An 18,651-nucleotide genomic window follows, 5' to 3' on the forward strand; every position below is an offset into this window, starting at 1 on the left:
AGCAAACTTCTCTCTTCATTCTCTATCTATAAATAAACAGAGAACTTAACGCAAGTTCCTCATGTGATCTAAACCAACAAGAATTCCTAAAACAAGCCCACTTAGTGCAATGGCATACTTCAGTAGAAGGAGCCTTCCTTCTTGCAGCCCTTGTTTGTAAAGCTAGAGTGCTTCTTCCATATTCAGGATTTCTTCAAACTCAAAAATACTCAATTCATCCTGGACAGTTACCCTTGCTTCTTCAATGGATTTAACCCTTACTGGATGATGAACGTAGCAGCAGACCCAAGCCAAAGGAATAAAATATCTGTTGTGTTTCACTAGGCTGCAGCTGAATTTTTGGAAAATATTGTGAGCACTATATTTTTGGAAAGCAAACAAGAGTAGTGATATTTGAGACTGCAATATTCCACTGTACTGAAGGTATCTTAGATTATTTCCATGCAGATGATTTGGGACCAACCTGAGTAGCATCTTTGGAAGGTACGCACTATTTTATTACTTTTGTTGATGACTTCTCTAGAAGGGTTTGGCTGTATGTAATGTAAAAGGTTTGGGGTGTATGCCATGAAAACTAAGAATGAGGCTTTGGGAGTGTTTTTTAAATAGAACGAGATGATTGAAAGTCGGACTAGTAGGAAGATCAAATATCTAAGATTAGAAAATGTAGGTGAATAAAAAAAGTGATCCATTTCTCCATGTCAAAATGAGAGCATTGTTCAACATTTCACAATTAGAGATACACCACAGAAAAATGGGATAGCAAAGCAAATGAATCAAATAACATTGTTGGAAAAGAGTACTCAATATATGTTGCCAAATGATGGAATGAGCAAATCAAGAATTTTGGGTTGAGGCAGTGGTTTATGCTTGTAATCTTATCCAGTCGTAAGTCATCAACTATAATTAAAGGTAGAACTCTTATTGAGGTACGGTCTAAAAAACCTGCAAATGATTATGATTCCTTATCAAGTTTTTGGTTCTGTCTTTTTTCATGTGAAGGAATCTAAATTAAATTTGAAAGCCAAGAGATCATTGTTCATGGCGCTCTGTATAGGTGTGAAAAGATATTATCTTTGGTGCCAATAAAAATAAATAAATTTGAGCAAGGATTAACTTTTGATAAATCTTCTCTATTGTAACAAGCATGTGAAGAAAAATTGTTCTCAAGAAGAGAAGACTATGGTACTTCAAAACATGTGGAGTTCAGAAAACATCAATTGACCTAGCAAATGTCAATGAGACAACTAGTAACCTTGAAATGTCAAATAAAGATACCATACATGAAGAAGATACTGCAACTCAAGTACTTCCACAATAGCAAGATTCAACTATAGTTACTAGACCAAGAAGAGATATTCAAATGCCTACTTGATTTGTTGATATGATAGTATATGTATTTCCAATAATAGATGATGATGTACTTCATACAAAGAGGCAGTGAAAAAATAAAATTAGTAAACATTGGAAGCATGCAACGGTAGTAGAAATGTAGTCCCTTCAAAAGAACTGAGACTTGGGAGTTATCTCAACTATGCAAGGGTAAGAAAAAAATTGGAAGCAAATGGGTATATACAAAGAAGGAAGGATTTCTTGACAAAAATAAAACAATTTCTAGGCTAGGTTGGTGGCCAAGGGTTGTCCTCAAGAAGAAGGCATTGACTATGATGATGTATTTTCTCCAATGGTAAAGCATTCCTCTATCCGAATTTCGTTTGTATTGTTGGACCTTGAACAAGTTCAACTTGATGTAAAAACAACATTTTTAAATGGTCATGAGAAAAAAGAGATTCATATGAATAATAAACCAGATGGTTGTAAGGTTGTCCAAAAGGCAAATTGGGCATGCAAATTGAGAAATTCGCTATATGGATTAAGCAACTCCAATCCAAGCTAGACAATAGTACACAAAAAATCAATTTGATCATAGTGTATGTTTTTGCTATCTATATGATGGATCTTTCATATAGTTGCTCCAATATAATGATAATATATTGGGGGCATCCAACGAAAAATGGAAATTGAAATATTGAGAACTCAATTAAGTCAACAAAATGGAATAAAAGAAAAAGAAAGATTCTTGGCATAGAAATTTGCAAAGATAAGAGTCAAAGGCTAGGGTAGTTTGACAAAAGCAATATTTGAACAAACAAGCACGTACAAAGTGGCATGACTAAGTAATCCAAACATGTAAGTACCCACTTGCTTCTCATTTCAAGCTTGGTAGCATAAATGCAAAACATGAGTACCTATTGCAAGTTCCTTGTTCTAAAGCAGTAAAGAGCTTGATGTATGTTATCGTGTGTATGAGGCCTGGTATTTAACAAGTTATTAGTTTGGTTAGCAGGTATCTGGATGATCTTGGTGAAGGACATTGGCAAGCTATGAAGTGGATTTTGCAATATGTACATTCTGCACACTTTAGATGTTGGCTTGGTTTTTTAGTAGGATGATGGTATAGGTAAATGTACTGTTAGTTATGTCAATTCTGATTATACAACTGACTTAAAATAAATGTCAATTAATTATAGGTCATGTATTTACTTTTGCTACAGACTTGCAAGTTGGAAGTCTACTCTACAATCTTATAGTTGCCTAGTCAAATAGAGGCAGAGTACATGGTATTCTCTGAGGTTGTTAAGAAGGTGATTTGGTTACATGGACTGCTTTAGAACTTTGAAGTTGTCACTTAGTTAAAAATCAAGCTTATCACATACATTTGAAGCATATCAATGTTCAATTTGACTTTGTTAGTGAAATTATTGAAGGAAATATTTGCATCCAAAAAATTGAAACTGCAAATAATCTGGCAGATATCTTTATTAAGGTGGTACTAACATTCAAGTTCAAGCATTGTTGAACTTGATTTAAACCTTGGAGTTTGAATGCCTTTCGGGTGTACGGCATCTAAAGGTTCGTTTGCAGGAGATGATAATTGGTTCACTTGTAAAGAAGAATTTTGGTAGTTGGTAGTATAGGACTAATTTGCCAAGGTTGAGATTGGTCAGTTTTTGACTTAATTAGTGTTTGTTATTTTTTTTCGAATCCTTGTCCCACATGATTACAAATTGGTTTTGCTGGGGTTTGAGGGACTACAAATAAGTCTAAGTCCTCTGGCTTATGAATTGGTTTTGCAGGGGAAACGCACCAGATACTATGCTCCTTTGGCTTGGGTCTGCTGCAACGTTCATCATCCAGTGAGTTAAACTCATTGAAGAAAAAGTGGGAGCCATTGAAGACAAAATTGAGTATTTCGAGTTTGAACAAATCATGAAGACTGAAGAACCCTAGTAACAGAGGCTAGGGCTACAAGATGAAAAAGCACCCAAAAGAAGCTGATTCTACTGAAGCATGCCATTGTGCCTGATTACAAGGTTGGCTAATGAACATTAATTGTAAATATAAGATAAGGCTCAGAATATGTTACTAAATATAGGATGGCTATAATACATGTGGACTGTTGATGACAAAGCTACTCTCAGACTCCCTGAAATTGATGAAAAAGCTATGAAATGCAACGACTAGTGCAAGTTTGATCCAAAAATACACATATATAGACAGACATTCCGATAGGGTCCAATGGAGTGTGTGGGCATAGGAATGGATTAATGGAGCAGTGAAAGCTGTGATCAGTCTATGAGATACAAATGGAGGGTTATCACCAAAAATAAGCATGCCTGCATTGATAATAGACAAGTGAATGAAAGAAAATGATCTTGAAATCTTACTTGACAACAATACCACTATAATGGGATATTCCTCAACATAGTGGTTGTTACTTAATTTGGTATCAATACCTATCCTAAAACCTAGCCTGTTACTAAAAATGGATAGGGAAGAAGAAAAAATATTATAATGTCTTTAATTTGGTCAGTACGTATATCTTTACACTGTTAAAGAAGAGAATTAGGATTTAAAACTTCTCTTCTGAAGTTGAGTTACTTACAGCATTTGCTGTTTGAGTTTAGAACAACAGATATCAAAACTAAAAATCTTTTCTCTTATGCAATAGCAACCACTTTTTCTTAAGATTCTAATGAACTAAAATTCTGTAGTTCTGTAAATTGATTCCTTTGATGACAGTAAACCATTGGCCAGATAGACGTTGTTAACAAAATTAAAACCCAATTTCTTATATTTGAAAATGAATCAGAAAGGACAAAGTATGAGGATCAAAAACAAAAATAAATATTACAATAATATTTATTACTTCTCCACATGACCTCATCAGTTGTACATTGCTTCTCCACCTAATAATAATAATAATAAAAACAAAAAAAACATAGTAAATTTGATTGAAATGAATCCTTCAAATAATCAATGGTGAAGTACATCTGGTTGTGTTTATAAGGTCCTAGTTCATAAGCACTAAATTCTAATGCTAATACTCTCTTCAAGTGCTTTCACCCTGCTGCTTCAATACCATTACTCTATAGGTGCGCTTCATAATAACTTTTCATATCCTATATATTTAAACGTGGTCAAGGGCTATCATTTTATTAGATTGTTGAGTAATGATGCCCCTTGTTGAAGGATTTGAGACAAAACAATATCATATCCATCATCATACGACTGCATCCCCTCGGCCATGAGTTGCCAAACCAAGCCTCCACCAATTCCTCCACTTCTTGCAAAGTTGTAGATGTTGGTATAAACGGCATTCAAGAATGTATCCCTTGCACTGATACTATATCCCTGGTCTTTGCTCGATTTTCCAAATTCAGAAAAAACCATTGGCTTCTTTATTATTGTCTCCGAGTCTGTCAAATGGCTCGTCATCCATCTTTGCATGAAAGCCATCTGTGAGCTATCATCCTTTCCGGACAGCCTGTTGGAAATTAGGCATGCAAGTTGTTAGCTTCAACATCTTCTTAATAAACTTGTAATGATAAATGTTAGAGAGACGTAATTAGAATGTTTTGCTTACCAAATATCAGGATATGCATGTATGGTCGTGAAATCAATCTCCTTAACAAGATGATTGCTGATAAAATCTGTGCCAACTTGGTAACCAGGGTTTATTGCCTTCTTTTCTGGCATTGAATCTCCATAGAATCCTTCCATGCCTACTGTCAACAAGTGGTTGTTGTCAATGGATTTTACATAGCTAGCCATTTCTTGAATCCATCCCTGCCATATTGAAGAATTGTGATTAGTTTAAGGAAGCACTCCTCGATAATTATAAACATGTGCACCAAAGGCTACCAACTAATGTTATGGGTGAGTGTCAAGGCTCACATTTATGGTTTTTCCAGAGTAATCAACTTGGCAACGTGGCTCGTTTATCAGTTCCCATGCCATGATTGTGGGGTCATCTTTGTAAGCAACTCGGGTGATTGTATTGATCCTTGTTAGTACTCTCTGCAAGAAATTAAGCCAATAATAGTATTAGGAATCAAGTCCTTAGGAAAAACAATGTCGGCCAGACACCACGTTCGTCAAATCTAACCTGATGTGAGTTAGGTATTTATAATAATTTGTACCTTAACGTGGTTCTTATAGTAGCCTTTGACGACTTCATTAGTGTAAAAATCATCATCACTGTTCACTGGAGCACCAGCATTTCTAGCCCAACTCACGTACTGAGGCCTTCCTCCAAAGTCCTTGTAGTTGTTGCTCAAACTCAAAATCAAGCGGACTCCATTCTTTCTTGCCTCCGAGATCACAAAGTCAAGTCCCTGAATATTTGTTGTCATATTTAAGTATAAAAAAAGGTTAGTAAATTAAATTTCTACATAAAGGCGCTAAAAAAAAAAAAAAAAAAAGGAAAGGATTTCTGGAAATGCTGGAACCTGAAAGACACGCTCATCATAAACTCCAGGAGATATTTGAAGAGCTTGGGTGCCTCCATCGTTGAATGCCCATGTCCTACAGACACTCAGCCGTGTAGCTGTAGCCTGGCTGAAAACATCCGACACTTTACTCCTTTGGCTTGGATCTGCGGCCACGTTCATCATCCAGTATGAGTTGAACCCATTGAAGAAGAAAGGGGAACCATTGAGGATGAATTGAGTATTTCGAGTTTGAACAAATCCTGAAGATTGAAGAAGTACTCTAGCTTCACAAGCTAGGGCAATGAGTAGGAAAAGCAACGAAAAGGAGATGATTCTACTGAAACAGGCCATTGTAGTAACTAGGTTTTGTTTTGGGAATTCTTGTTGGTCTGGATATGAAGCACTTGTGTTGAGTTTGCTGCTTATTTATAGCAAAAAAATGGGGAGAGAAGTTTGCTAATTTAGGAAAGCTTTAAGCAGAGGAGAGGTTGAGTCATATTCCATGTGAAATCATGAGTAAAATTGGGAAGTGTAATCAGTAGAGAGAGATTTTGAAGAATGAAAAATTAGAGGAAGAAGATATGGTAGTTGAAAGTGTTGGTCAAAAGTTAGTTGAAGAGAACATGGAATTGTTAAGGCAGTAATAATTAACGATTTAGCCGAAATTCCTTAAGATGAGGCTCAAAATTTGTTGCTAAATATAGCAAATATGCTGTTGATGGTTGCAATCCATGTGGGCTGTTAATGACAAAGCCATCTGCAGCCTACCAAGAAATAAAGGGAAAAGCCCCTGGATAAGCCCATATTTCCTTCAAAAGTTGTTGCTTTATCTATGTCACACTATAACATGGTGTGAGGCCAACCTACCTTCACTATGATGAATCAACACATGGAAAGAGTCACATGACTTGAACATGGACTTGTGAGAGTCCGGGCAAAGGTTTAAATATTGGATTGAACCAATCAAAGAAAAATGAAAAAGAAAACAGGAAAAGAAAAATCTAATAGTCTAATCCATTGTAAACCAAAGTGATTCTAAAATTAGAAAAATTATCGGTTCAGAATATTAATTATATATATATATATAATTAAAACTTAGGTTATGTTTGGTTCTCGAAAAATACTAAGGAAAGAAAAAAAAATGTAAAGGAAAATGATTTTTTCATGTTTGGTTGTCTTAGGAAAAATATAAAAGAAAATCAAATATAATTAAAACTAATTAAAAATTTACGTATTTTTAAATTATTTAATCTTTATATTGATAAGTTAAAATAAATAAAATAAGTTTGAAGTAACAAAAAAAATAATTTATCGACTTTTAATTAATTTTTTTATTTTCCTTCATTTTTTCTTTCTTTGTATTTTTTTTCTCTTGCCGTTCCCTCAGATTTTCTGGGAACCAAACATAACTTATAGATTCTTCATTTTTTCTGTTTGATATTCACTTATTAAATGATGATGAGGATAAAATGCAATGTATTAATATTCCTAATTTTATTATATATTTAAATGTTAAGAAGATTTATTTAAAAATGAAATAAAATTATGCAACTTTAACTCCATTGCCACAGCCATATATGACAATTTTTGCCTATATTACTTTTTACATTTATTATCTTACTAGGTAATCGAGTATTCAAAGTATTCGAAAGTTGTATTTGATTGATTTAGATCATGTATTTATTAAAAGGAATATTAGCTTAGTGGTCATTGTTTTAGCCAAAGCTCCAATATTAATGAAAAAAGAGAGGGCAGTCGAAGTCGACTTTATTTTATAGCCAGTATTATTAATTCAAAGATGGGCTAAAAGCATGGACCCAACGGGAAGAACCTTTTTTGTGGCTGGATATCATTTCTAACATTTTCACCTTATTTGTTCCTATCTAATTCTTTTTAATAATAATAATAATAATAATAATAATAATAATCTCTATTCAGCATTCCAGATTTATATATTAAAAAGCTTATGTTCAAAATTCATGTGACCATATGAGGTGGATAAAGTACCATTTTTAAAATTTTCAGGGAATGTGGGAGTTATTCAAGGGCCATTTTTAAATCTTGAGAGGCTGCAGACAGCCATGTCATCAACGGCCCACATGTATTGTAACCATCAGCCGTATGTTTCCTATATTTAGTAACATATTTTGAGCCTCATCTTAATGATCTAATTTATCTATAGAATTCAACATCTGTATGATATCATACCCTAAAATTTTTTGTTGAGTCAGTCATGTGAAGCTGATTTCACACCATATGATGGTATGAGGTGGATAAAGTGCAACTTTTTGGAGGAAAGGGGGAGTTATTCAACCGCCATTTTCTAAATCTTGAGGGGCTGCAAATAGCAATGTCATCAACAGCCCACATGTATTGCAACCATCAGATGCATGTTTTCTATATTTAGTGACATATTTTGAGCCTTATCTTAAGGAAATTGCTATTGAATCTTTTCAACAATTCCATGTTCTCTTCAACTAAAACTAACCAACATGCACCTTCAACTACCCTATCTTCTTCCTCTATTCCTTCCTTGTTCACAATCTCTCTCTACTTATTACACCTCCCAATTTTCGTCACCATTTCACGTGTAAAAGCTTTCCTAAATTAACAAACTTCTCTCTTGATTCTCTATCTATAGATAACCAGAAAATTCAATGCAAGTTCCTCATATGATCTAAACTAACAAGAATTCCTAAAACAAACCCACTTAGTTGAATGGCATACTTCAGTAGAAGCAGCCTTTTTTTTTCAGTGATTTTCCTTCTTGTAACCCTAATCTGTGAAGCTAGAGTGCTTCTTCAATATTCAGGACTTTTTCAAACCCAAAATACTCTATTCATCCTGGACAGTTCCCCTTTCTTCTTCAATGGGTTTAACTTACACTGGATGATGAACGTAGCAGCAGAACCAAGCCAAAGGAATATGGTATCTTCTGTGTTTCACTAGGCTGCAGCTGATTTTTTGGAAACTAGGATTTTGTGAGCACTATATTTTTGGAAAGCAAACAAGAGCGATATTTGAGACTGCAATCTTCCACTCTACTGAAGTTATCTTAGATTTTTTCCACTAGGATGTTTGGAGATCAACCAGAGGAGCTTCTAAAGGAGTTATGTACTATTTTGTTACTTTTGTTGATAACTTCTCAAGAAGGGTTTGGGTATAAGTCATGAAAACTATGGATGAAGTTTTGGGAGTGCTGCTTAAATGGAACGAGATGATTGAAACTTAAACTAGTAGGAAGATCAAATGGCTAAGATCAGAAAAATTGTGGTAGATAAAAAAGTGGTCCATTCTCCATGTCAAAATGTGAGCTTGTATAGTTCAACATTCCATGGTTAGAGATACACCACAGCAAAATGGGAAAGCAGAGTGAACAAATTGAGCATTGTTGGAAAAGACTCGCTGTATGTTGTCAAATGATGGAATGAGCAAATAAAGAATTTTGGGTTGAGGCAGTTTTTTAGGCCTTTCATCTCACCAATTGTATGTCATCAATTATAATTAAAGGTAGAACTCTTGTTAAGGTACAATCTGGAAAACCTATAAAGGATTATGATTCCTTATCACTTTCTTGTTTCTTTGCCTTTTTTTCATGTGAAGGAATCTAAATTAGATCTGAAAGCCAAGAGATTATTATTCATGAAGCTTAGTATAGGTGTGAATTAACGATATCATCTTTGGTGCCCATATTTAAAAAAAGAAAAAATAGATTTGAGCAAAGATATAACTTTTGATGAATCTTCTCTATTGAAACATGACAAGAAAATTGTTCTAAAGAAGAGAAGACTATTGTACTTTAGAACATGTGGAGTTTGAGAAAACATCAATTGACCCAACAAATGTCAATGAGACAACTAGTAACCTTCAAATGACAGATGGAGAATATACTTTAGGTCAAGTTCTTCCGCAATACCAAGATTCAATTGTAATTACTAGACCAAGAAGAGAGATATTCAAATGCCTATTTCATTTGTTGATATGATAGTTTCAACGAAGAGTAAGAAATGCAGTGAAAAAATAAATTTAGTAAACATTGGAAGCATGCAATGGATGAAGAAATATAGTCCCTTCAAAAGAACAAGACTTAGGAGTTAACTACACAAGGGTAAGAAATAAGATAGTTTCAAGGCTAGGTTGGTACCAAGGGATATCCACAAGTGGAAGGCATTGACTATGATGACATGTTTTCTACAATGGTAAAGCATTCCTTTATCATTGTTGCATTGTTGGACCTTGAACAAGTTCAACTTGATATAAAAACAACATTCCTACATGGTGAGGAGGAAGAAGAGATTTATATGAACCAGCCATATGGTTAAGGTTGTCAGAAAAGAAAATTGGGTATACAAATTGAGAAAGTTTCCATATGGATTGAGCAACTCCAAGAGCCTAGCACACAAAAAATGAATTTGATCATTGTATGTGTTTTTGCAAGCTACATGATGGATCTTTCATATACTTGCTCTTATATGATGACAACATACAAATAGCATCTAAGAGAAAAATGGAAATTGAAATGTTGAAAACTCGGTTAAATAAAAAATTTGAAATGAAAAGAAACATTCTAGGCACAGAAATCTGCAAAGGTAGAAGCAACGCCAAGGCTAGTTTGACACAAGCAATATTTAAAGAAACTAGTACAAAGTGGCATGACTAAGTAATCGGAACATGTAAGGTACCCTATTTGATTTTCATTTCAAGCTTAGTGCAACTTCATCTCCTAGCATAAATGCAGAACAAGAATACATGTCGCAATTCCTTATTCTAATGTCTTAGGCAGCTTGATGTATGTTATCATGTGTATGCGCCCTAACTTTGCAAATTGTTAGTTTGGTAAGCGGTATGCGAATAATCTTAGTAAAGGACATTGGCAAGTTATGAAATGGATTTTGCAATACATCATGCAAACTTTGAACGTTAGTTTGGTTTTTCAGCAGGATGATGATATTGGTTAGTGTGTAGTCATGAGTCATGTCAAATCTGATTATACAACGGACTTTAAAAATATCAAACTGACGATAGTTTATGTATTTGCAATGTTTTAAAAACCGGACCGGACCGGCCGGTCCGACCGGTCGAACCGTCGACCGGTGACCTTTCCGGTTCGGTCCAGCCCAATGAACCGTTCTATGGTCAAACCGGTATTGAACCGGTCAAACCACCAGTTGAACCGCCAAACCGGTCAAACCGTCCGATTTTTTACAAACCGGCCAAGGCTTTTTTTTTTTTCCTATCCTACAAATGTTTGTTACTATTAAGAGGCCCATTAACGATTGAACCCATTCCAGGCCCAATATTTTTAAAACTTAACAATTATAAACCCACATTTGGTTCAAGCCACCAGGCCCAATCCAAAAAATTAACTTATAAAACTTTCCCTTGGGCCCTGCCTTCAAGCCCCATTTGCTGACTTACTTAGCTTACAAAGATTCTTGCAAGGTATCTATTTATAGACCACTTGAAGCACATGAACTTCATGTGCTTCCGATGTGGGACTGGGAATAGTACCAACATGGCCTCTAGGAGGGCTGGACGCATGAGGGCTGAACCATGGAGCATTGCAATGTTATTAAAATATATATATATAATAAGACTTAAGATTAATGTTTTTATTTCAAATTTTTATCATATAAAATCTGTAAAGAAATGTAAATATTTAAATTCCTGTTTATTTTTGTAATAATAATTATGAAAAATAATATAAACTAATTAATAGAATAATTTTAAAACAATAAAATACAAAAAAAAAGATAAAATTAAATATTATAAATTTTTTCATCTTAAATATATCTTCATTCTTAAATGTTACATATTTCTATTTAATAAAATTTAAAATATTAAACTTTATCACTTAATTTAATATACCAAATATAAAAACCAAACATGATTAAAATTATAATTTATATATTTTAATTTTTATAATTATTTTTAATTTTATATAATATATAAATTATATATTTATTACATCACCGGTTCAACCGGTTCGACCGCCGGTCCAACCAGTGAACCGTGAACCGGTAATTTTTCCGGTTCGATGACCGGTCCGATTCTGAAAACATTGTGTATTTGCTCTTGCTACAGGACAAGTAAGTTGGAAGTCTACTCTATAATCTACAGTTGCCTTGTCAAATAGAGGCAGAGTACTTTGAAGTTGTTCAAAAGCATATTAGTTTGTATTTGCTAGCCAAAGAGCTATTGATCACTTTAGCTTAAAACCAAGTATATCACACACATTTGAAGCATATCAATGTTCGGTTTTACTTTGTAAGTGAAATTATTATTAAAGGAAAAAGATGAGGTAGTTGGCTTCTGAAGTTAAGTCACATACGCACATTTGCAGTGGAGTTTAGAAGAACAGATACCAAATTTTGAAAATGATCTTTTCTCATATTAAATAGCAACCTCTTTTCGTAACATTCTTGTGAATTAGAATTTACTAGTCCATCAAGGGACTGTAATTTTGTAAATTAATTCCTTTGATGATAGTAAACCACTGGCCAGATTGTTTGAGTTAACAAAATGAAAACCCGATTTCTTATATTTCCAATGAACCAGAAAGGTTGAAGTAGGAAAAAGCAATGGAACCAATCTGTATTTAGGATCAAAAACAACAATTAATGGTCACCAAATTAGGAGCACCTACCATTTCAATATTCAGTATGATACTGTTTGATTACTTCTCCACATGATCTCATCAGTTGTATCTTGCTAGCATCACATAATATTAAAAACAACAATAAATTTGATTGAAACGAATTCTTGAATAAATAATCAATGGTGAAGTACATCTGGTTGTGTCTATAAAAACCTAGTTCATAAGCACTAAATTGCTAACACTCTCTCTAAGTGCTTTCAGCCTGCTGCTTAATTAAGCGCTTTAATATTTATACACGATCAAGGGCTATCATTTTATTGGATTGTTGAGTAATGAGGCCACTTGTTGAAGGAGTTTGAGACAAAACAATCTCATATCCATCATCATATGACTGCATCCCCTCCCCCATGAGTTGCCAAACCAAGCCTCCACCAATTCCTCCATTTCTTGCAAAGTTGTAGATGTTGGTATAAACAGCATTCAAGAATGAATCCCTTGCACTTAGACTATATCCCGGGTCTTTGCTCGATTTTCCAAATTCAGAAAAAACCATTGGCTTCTTTATTATGGTCCTTGAGTCTGTCCAGTGGCTCATTGTCCATCTTTGCATGAAAGCCATTTGCGAGCTATCATCTTTTCCTGACAACCTATGCAAAATTAAGTAAGCAACTGGTTAATTAGCTTTGACTAATAATGATATTTAATAGCCATAATTATTTAGCAAGTATTACTTACCAAATATCAGGATATGCATGGATGGTTGTGAAATCAATTTCCTTAATAAGATGATTGCTAATAAAATCGGTGCCAACTTGGTAACCAGGGTTTATTGCCTTCTTTTCTGGCATTGAATCTCCATAGAATCCTTCCATGCCTACTGTCAACAGGTGTTTGTTGTCAATAGATTTAACATAGGTTGCCATTTCTTGAATCCATCCCTGTCATATTGAAAACATAATTAGTTAAAGGAAGCACTCAAATTAATTACAAACATAGGCACCAAAGGCTACTAATGTGATAGGTGTGCAGAAAGGCTCACATTCAGGGTTTTTCCAGAGTAATCAACTTGGCAACGTGGTTCATTTATCAGTTCCCATGCCATGATAGTTGGGTCATCTTTGTAAGCAACTCTAGTGATTGTATTGATCCTTGTTAGCACTCTCTGCAAGAAAGTATCAAAAGCAAGTTATTAGTATATAAATATTGATTCATGATCTAATAATTATATCTCAAGGAAAGCAAATGTTCAGTATAGCAACATTCCATGATGAAAGCTCACGGTTTGGACTCTCAAGGAAAATTTAACCCTAAAGTTAGGTGTTCATAGTTGTACCTTGACATGGTTCTTATAATAGCCTTTGACGACTTCATTAGTGTAAAAATCGTCATCCTTGTTCACCGGGGCACCAGCACTTTTAGCCCAATTCACATACTGCGGCCTTCCTCCGAAATCTTTGTAGTTGTTGCTTAAACTCAATATCAAGCGGACTCCATACCTTTTTGCTTCCGAGATCACAAAATCAAGTCCCTGAAAATATGTTAAATTTAGTCATGCAACCACTACTACTGCATTTGTGCCTGAAATGTTTTTCTGAATACAAAAAGATGGGCATTTGGGAGTAGTACAGACCTGAAAGACGCGCTCATCATAAACTCCAGGAGATATCTGAAGAGCTTGATTGCCTCCATCATTGAATGCCCATGTCCTACAGACACTGAGTCGTGAAGCTGTAGCCTGGCCAAACACCTCAGATATCTTATTCCTTTGGCTTGGGTCGGCTGCTACGTTCATCATCCAGTATGAGTTAAACCCATTGAAGAAGAAACGGGAACCATCCAGGACGAATTGAGTATTTTGAGTTTGAACAAATCCTGGCGATTGAAGAAGGACTCTAGCTTCACAGACAAGGGCTACAAGAAGGAAAAGCACCGAAAGAAGGCTGCTTCTACGGTAATATGCCATTATACGAAATGGGTTTGGTTTAGGAATTCTTGTTGGTTTAGATGTGAGGAACTTGCATTGAGTTTTCTGGTTATTTATAGACAGAAAATGAAGAGAGAAGTTTGCTAATTTAAGGATGCTTTTTGCAGAGGAGAGGTTGAATCATATTACATGTGAAATGGTGACGAAAATTGGGAGGTGTAATCAGTAGAGAGAGGTTGTGAAGAATGAAAAACATAAAGGAAAAAGGTATGGTAGTTGAAGGTGTTGGTTAGGTTTTAGTTGAACAGAACATGGAATTGTTGAGGCGTCAGTGATTACGGATTCAATAGCAATTTCCTTAAGTTAAGGCTCAAAATATGTTACTAAATATAGGAAACATGCATCTGATGGTTGCAATACATGTGGGCTGGTGATGACACGACTATTTGCAGCCCCTCAAGATTAAAAAACGGCGGTTCAATAACTCCTACTTTCCCCTAAAGGGTTGCACTTTATCCATCTCATATGATCACATGGTGTGAAATCAGCTTCACATGACTGACTCAACAAAATATTTTAGGGTAGTCATATGATACAATACAGGTAGGAGCAAGTGGGGTCAATGCTAAATATGAAAACACGAGTCCATTGCAAAGTACAGAATGATAGAGAACCCTTGTTCAAGCCATATGACTCTTTCCATGTGTTGATTGGTTATCGTGAAGGTCGATTCGCCTCAGACCATGTGACAATGTGACATAGATGAAGGAACTACTTTTGAAGGAAAGATAAAGTTAGACGGGGCTTTTTATTCTATTTTATTTTATTTTAAGTTCTTGGTAGGCTGCAGATGGCTTTGTCATCAACAGCCCACATCGATTGCAGCCTTATCAGCAGCCTATTTGCTATATTTAGCACCAAATTTTGAGCCTTAGATATGTTTGGTTTTGGAAAATTTGAAGGAGGAAAATGTGAGGGAAAATAGATAGAGAAAAAAAATGGAAGAAATAAGAAGTGAAAAAAAAAAAGTATGTTTAAATTCAATAAATTATTTTTATATATTTTTTTAAACTCATTTTACTTATTTCTTTATATTATATAAAGATTAATAATTTAAAAATATATAAATTTTTGACAAATTTTAATTTATTTTTTTTTATTTTTTTATGTGAAATCAAACATGAAAAAACTACATTTTTTAGCGTTTTTTTTTCTTTGTTTCGTATTTATCAGGAGCCAAATATAGCCTTAAGGAATTTTGGTTAAATCTTTATTTATTAGTGCCTTAACAATTCCATGTTCTCTTCAACTAACTTTTAACCAACTCTTTCAACTTTCATATCTTTCATTCCCTATTTTTTTCATTCTTCACAATCTCTCTCCACTGATTACACCTCCCAATTTTCCTCATGATTTCACATGGAATATGACTAAGCCGCTGCTCTGCTAATCCTAAATTAGCAAACTTCTCTGTCTTCCTCTCTCGATTTTTTTGCTATAAATAAGCAGCAAGCACAACACAAGTGCTTCATATCCAGACCCACAAGAATTCCGATCCTAAAACAAAACCCAGTTACTACAATGGCCTACTTCGGTAGAATCATCTCCTTTTCGGTGCTTTTCCTACTTGTTGCCCTAGCTTGTGAAGCTAGAGTACTTCTTCAATCTTCAGGATTTGTTCAAACTCGAAATACTCAATTCACCCTCAATGGTTCCCCTTTCTTCTTCAATGGGTTTAACTCATACTGGATGATGAACGTGGCTGCAGATCCAAGCCAAAGGAGTAAAGTGTCGGATGTTTTTAGCCAGGCTGCAGCTGCAAGGCTGAGTGTCTGTAGGACATGGGCATTCAACGATGGAGGCACCCAAGCTCTTCAAATATCTCCTGGAGTTTATGATGAGCGTGTCTTTCAGGTTCCAGCATTTCCAGAAATCCCTTTTTTTTTTGGTGCATTTATGTATAGATTTAATTTACTAACTCCTTTGATACATATGACAACAAATATTCAGGGCCTTGACTTTGTGATCTCGGAAGCAAGAAAGAATGGAGTCCGCTTGGTTTTGAGTTTGAGCAACAACTACAAAGACTTTGGAGGAAGGCCTCAGTACGTGAGTTGGGCTAGGAATGCTGGTGCTCCAGTAAATAGTGATGATGATTTTTACACTAATGAAGTCGTCAAAGTCTACTATAAGAACCACATTAAGGTACAAATTATAAATACCTAATTTAGATTTGCTGAGGACTCTGGCCGACATTGTTTTTTCTAATGACTCGATTCTTGATACTAATTAATATTGGCTTAATTTCTTGCAGAGAGTGCTAACAAGGATCAATACAATCACCCGAGTTGCTTACAAAGATGACCCCACAATCATGGCATGGGAACTGATAAACGAGCCACGTTGCCAAGTTGATTACTCTGGAAAAACCCTAAATGTGAGCCTTGACACGCCCCCATAACATTAGTTGGTAGCTTTTGGTGCATATGTTTATAATTATCGTGGAGTGCTTCCTTAAACTAATCACAATTTTCAATATGACAGGGATGGATTCAAGAAATGGCAAGCTTTGTAAAATCCATTGACAGCAATCACTTGTTGACAGTAGGCATGGAAGGATTCTATGGAGATTCAATGCCAGAAAAGAAGACAATAAACCCTGGTTACCAAGTTGGCACAGATTTTATCAGTAATCATCTTATTAAGGAGATTGATTTCTCAACCATACATGCATATCCTGATATTTGGTGAGTAATACATTCTAATTACTTCTCGCTACCAATTATAATTGTAAGTTCATTAAGAACATGTTGGAGCTAACATCTTTTATGCCTAATTTTCAATAGGCTGTCTGGGAAGGACGATAGCTCACAGATGGCTTTCATGCTAAGATGGACGACGAGCCATTTGACGGACTCAGAGACAATAATAAAGAAGCCAATGGTTTTTTCTGAATTTGGAAAATCGAGCAAAGACCCGGGATATAGTCCAAGTGCAAGGGATTCATTCTTGAATGCTGTTTACACCAACATCTACAACTTTGCAAGAAGTGGAGGAATTGGTGGAGGCTTGGTTTGGCAACTCATGGCTGAGGGGATGCAGTCGTATGATGATGGATATGAGATTGTTCTGTCTCAAAATCCTTCGACAAGCGGCATCATTACTCAACAATCCAATAAAATGATAGCCCTTGATCATATTTAATTTGAGCAGCACATGACTAGTGATTATTGAAGCAAATGCGGACGACAATGAAGCAGCTGGTTGAAAGCACTGAGATTGATCGAACCTTAGTATTAGAATTAGGCTTTAGGAGGTAGTGTTTTCAATGTTGGTGTACTGATGAATTTTTTTCTCAACTCTGACAAAGGAATTCTTTATCAATTTTATTACCTTTTGCTTAGCTGATGTTTCTCGATGTGATAATATCTATAAGATTTGGATGACAAATTGGTATTACTTTATTTATTCGTGGCTTTGTAATGGAAAAGCAGCCCTCACAACATGCATGTACTAATTGAAATTATCAGTCTCTAAAGCTTGGTAATTTATTTGAAAAAGCCATTCCAAGTACTGGCTAAGTGGGATTCAAGTAGAATTTTGCATCAGATAAATTGATGCAAAATCCTAATAATGGGTCATAAAGTTGGGATAGATTGGGTTTCAATTTTGTCTTCAAACTTGACATATCCTGTGATGCCCCCTAATATTCAAATTTTGTATGGAACTGAGGCTTACTAAGGTGATATTTGTTTTTTGGTTGAATAGAAAAAATTAAAATATTTGGTTTTTTCTATTCAACTAAAAGTAACATATTAACATTATCCAACATATTTAAACCAAACCTATTAATAACAAATTCACTTTAATTATATTGGATGATGTCAACGGGTTACTTTTAACTGAATCGAAAAAATCAAATATTTTGATTTTTTCTATTCAACCAAAAAACAAACACCACTGAAGTAAATGAATGACATGCAAAATAGAAAAAACGGATGTAATTAATTAAACCATTAAGAATATGGGTAAAAAGAGAATACTAAAAGGACTCTCAGATAAGTTTTCAGATGAATATTAATCAAACCAATTATACAAAAGCAAGTCAAACAAATGGAGGGCCAAAGAAACTATTCTTCAACCATTCCATATAAACCAACCGAGATGATGACCTAATTAATACTCATGAAAATTCCATCTTGGCCTTCCCTGAAACGCTTCCTGCCCAATTTGCAGATACACCTGAAAGTGGAAGGTAAAAAAATAATGTATGTGTCCATGGTTAAAAGAGAAAGATTGATGCATGTGATGTCATCAATATGACCTAAAAGTTCTGGTTACGTAATGGCATACCA

General features: G+C 34.8%; 2 protein-coding genes and 1 pseudogene across 2 annotated transcripts; 1 reads left to right on the top strand and 2 right to left on the bottom strand.

The window, feature by feature from the left end:
* Window positions 1-4,471: 4,471 nt before the first annotated feature.
* LOC117905824 lies at window positions 4,472-6,125 on the bottom strand (annotated as a pseudogene).
* Window positions 6,126-12,444: 6,319 nt separating this feature from the next.
* On the bottom strand, window positions 12,445-14,480 carry LOC117907566 (mannan endo-1,4-beta-mannosidase 5-like). The gene is made up of 5 exons (XM_034821153.1): window positions 14,003-14,480; window positions 13,706-13,900; window positions 13,412-13,534; window positions 13,108-13,310; window positions 12,445-13,019 (listed from the first exon to the last, which is right to left on the bottom strand). Exons 1-5 carry the CDS (start codon window positions 14,333-14,335, stop codon window positions 12,662-12,664), a joined length of 1,212 nt encoding a protein of 403 aa, XP_034677044.1. The 5' UTR covers window positions 14,336-14,480; the 3' UTR covers window positions 12,445-12,661.
* Window positions 14,481-15,771: 1,291 nt separating this feature from the next.
* On the top strand, window positions 15,772-17,662 carry LOC117907847 (mannan endo-1,4-beta-mannosidase 5-like). The gene is made up of 5 exons (XM_034821508.1): window positions 15,772-16,210; window positions 16,307-16,501; window positions 16,611-16,733; window positions 16,841-17,043; window positions 17,143-17,662. The coding sequence occupies exons 1-5, from the start codon at window positions 15,878-15,880 to the stop codon at window positions 17,498-17,500; spliced, it is 1,212 nt and encodes a 403-aa protein (XP_034677399.1). The 5' UTR covers window positions 15,772-15,877; the 3' UTR covers window positions 17,501-17,662.
* The last annotated feature ends 989 nt before the right edge of the window (window positions 17,663-18,651 follow it).

The sequence above is a fragment of the Vitis riparia genome, chromosome 18 (genome assembly GCF_004353265.1).
Source record: "Vitis riparia cultivar Riparia Gloire de Montpellier isolate 1030 chromosome 18, EGFV_Vit.rip_1.0, whole genome shotgun sequence".
Taxonomy (NCBI): domain Eukaryota; kingdom Viridiplantae; phylum Streptophyta; class Magnoliopsida; order Vitales; family Vitaceae; genus Vitis; species Vitis riparia.

Coding starts and splice junctions, on each gene's coding strand:
- LOC117907566 (XM_034821153.1), bottom strand. CDS start 14,335: ATGGCATATTACCGTAGAAGCAGCCTTCTTTCGGTGCTTTTCCTTCTT. Junction 13,901..14,002: donor ATGATGAGCGCGTCTTTCAG/GTCTGTACTACT, acceptor ACATATTTTCAG/GGACTTGATTTTGTGATCTC. Junction 13,535..13,705: donor ATTATAAGAACCATGTCAAG/GTACAACTATGA, acceptor ACTTTCTTGCAG/AGAGTGCTAACAAGGATCAA.
- LOC117907847 (XM_034821508.1), top strand. CDS start 15,878: ATGGCCTACTTCGGTAGAATCATCTCCTTTTCGGTGCTTTTCCTACTT. Junction 16,734..16,840: donor ACTCTGGAAAAACCCTAAAT/GTGAGCCTTGAC, acceptor TCAATATGACAG/GGATGGATTCAAGAAATGGC. Junction 17,044..17,142: donor CATGCATATCCTGATATTTG/GTGAGTAATACA, acceptor AATTTTCAATAG/GCTGTCTGGGAAGGACGATA.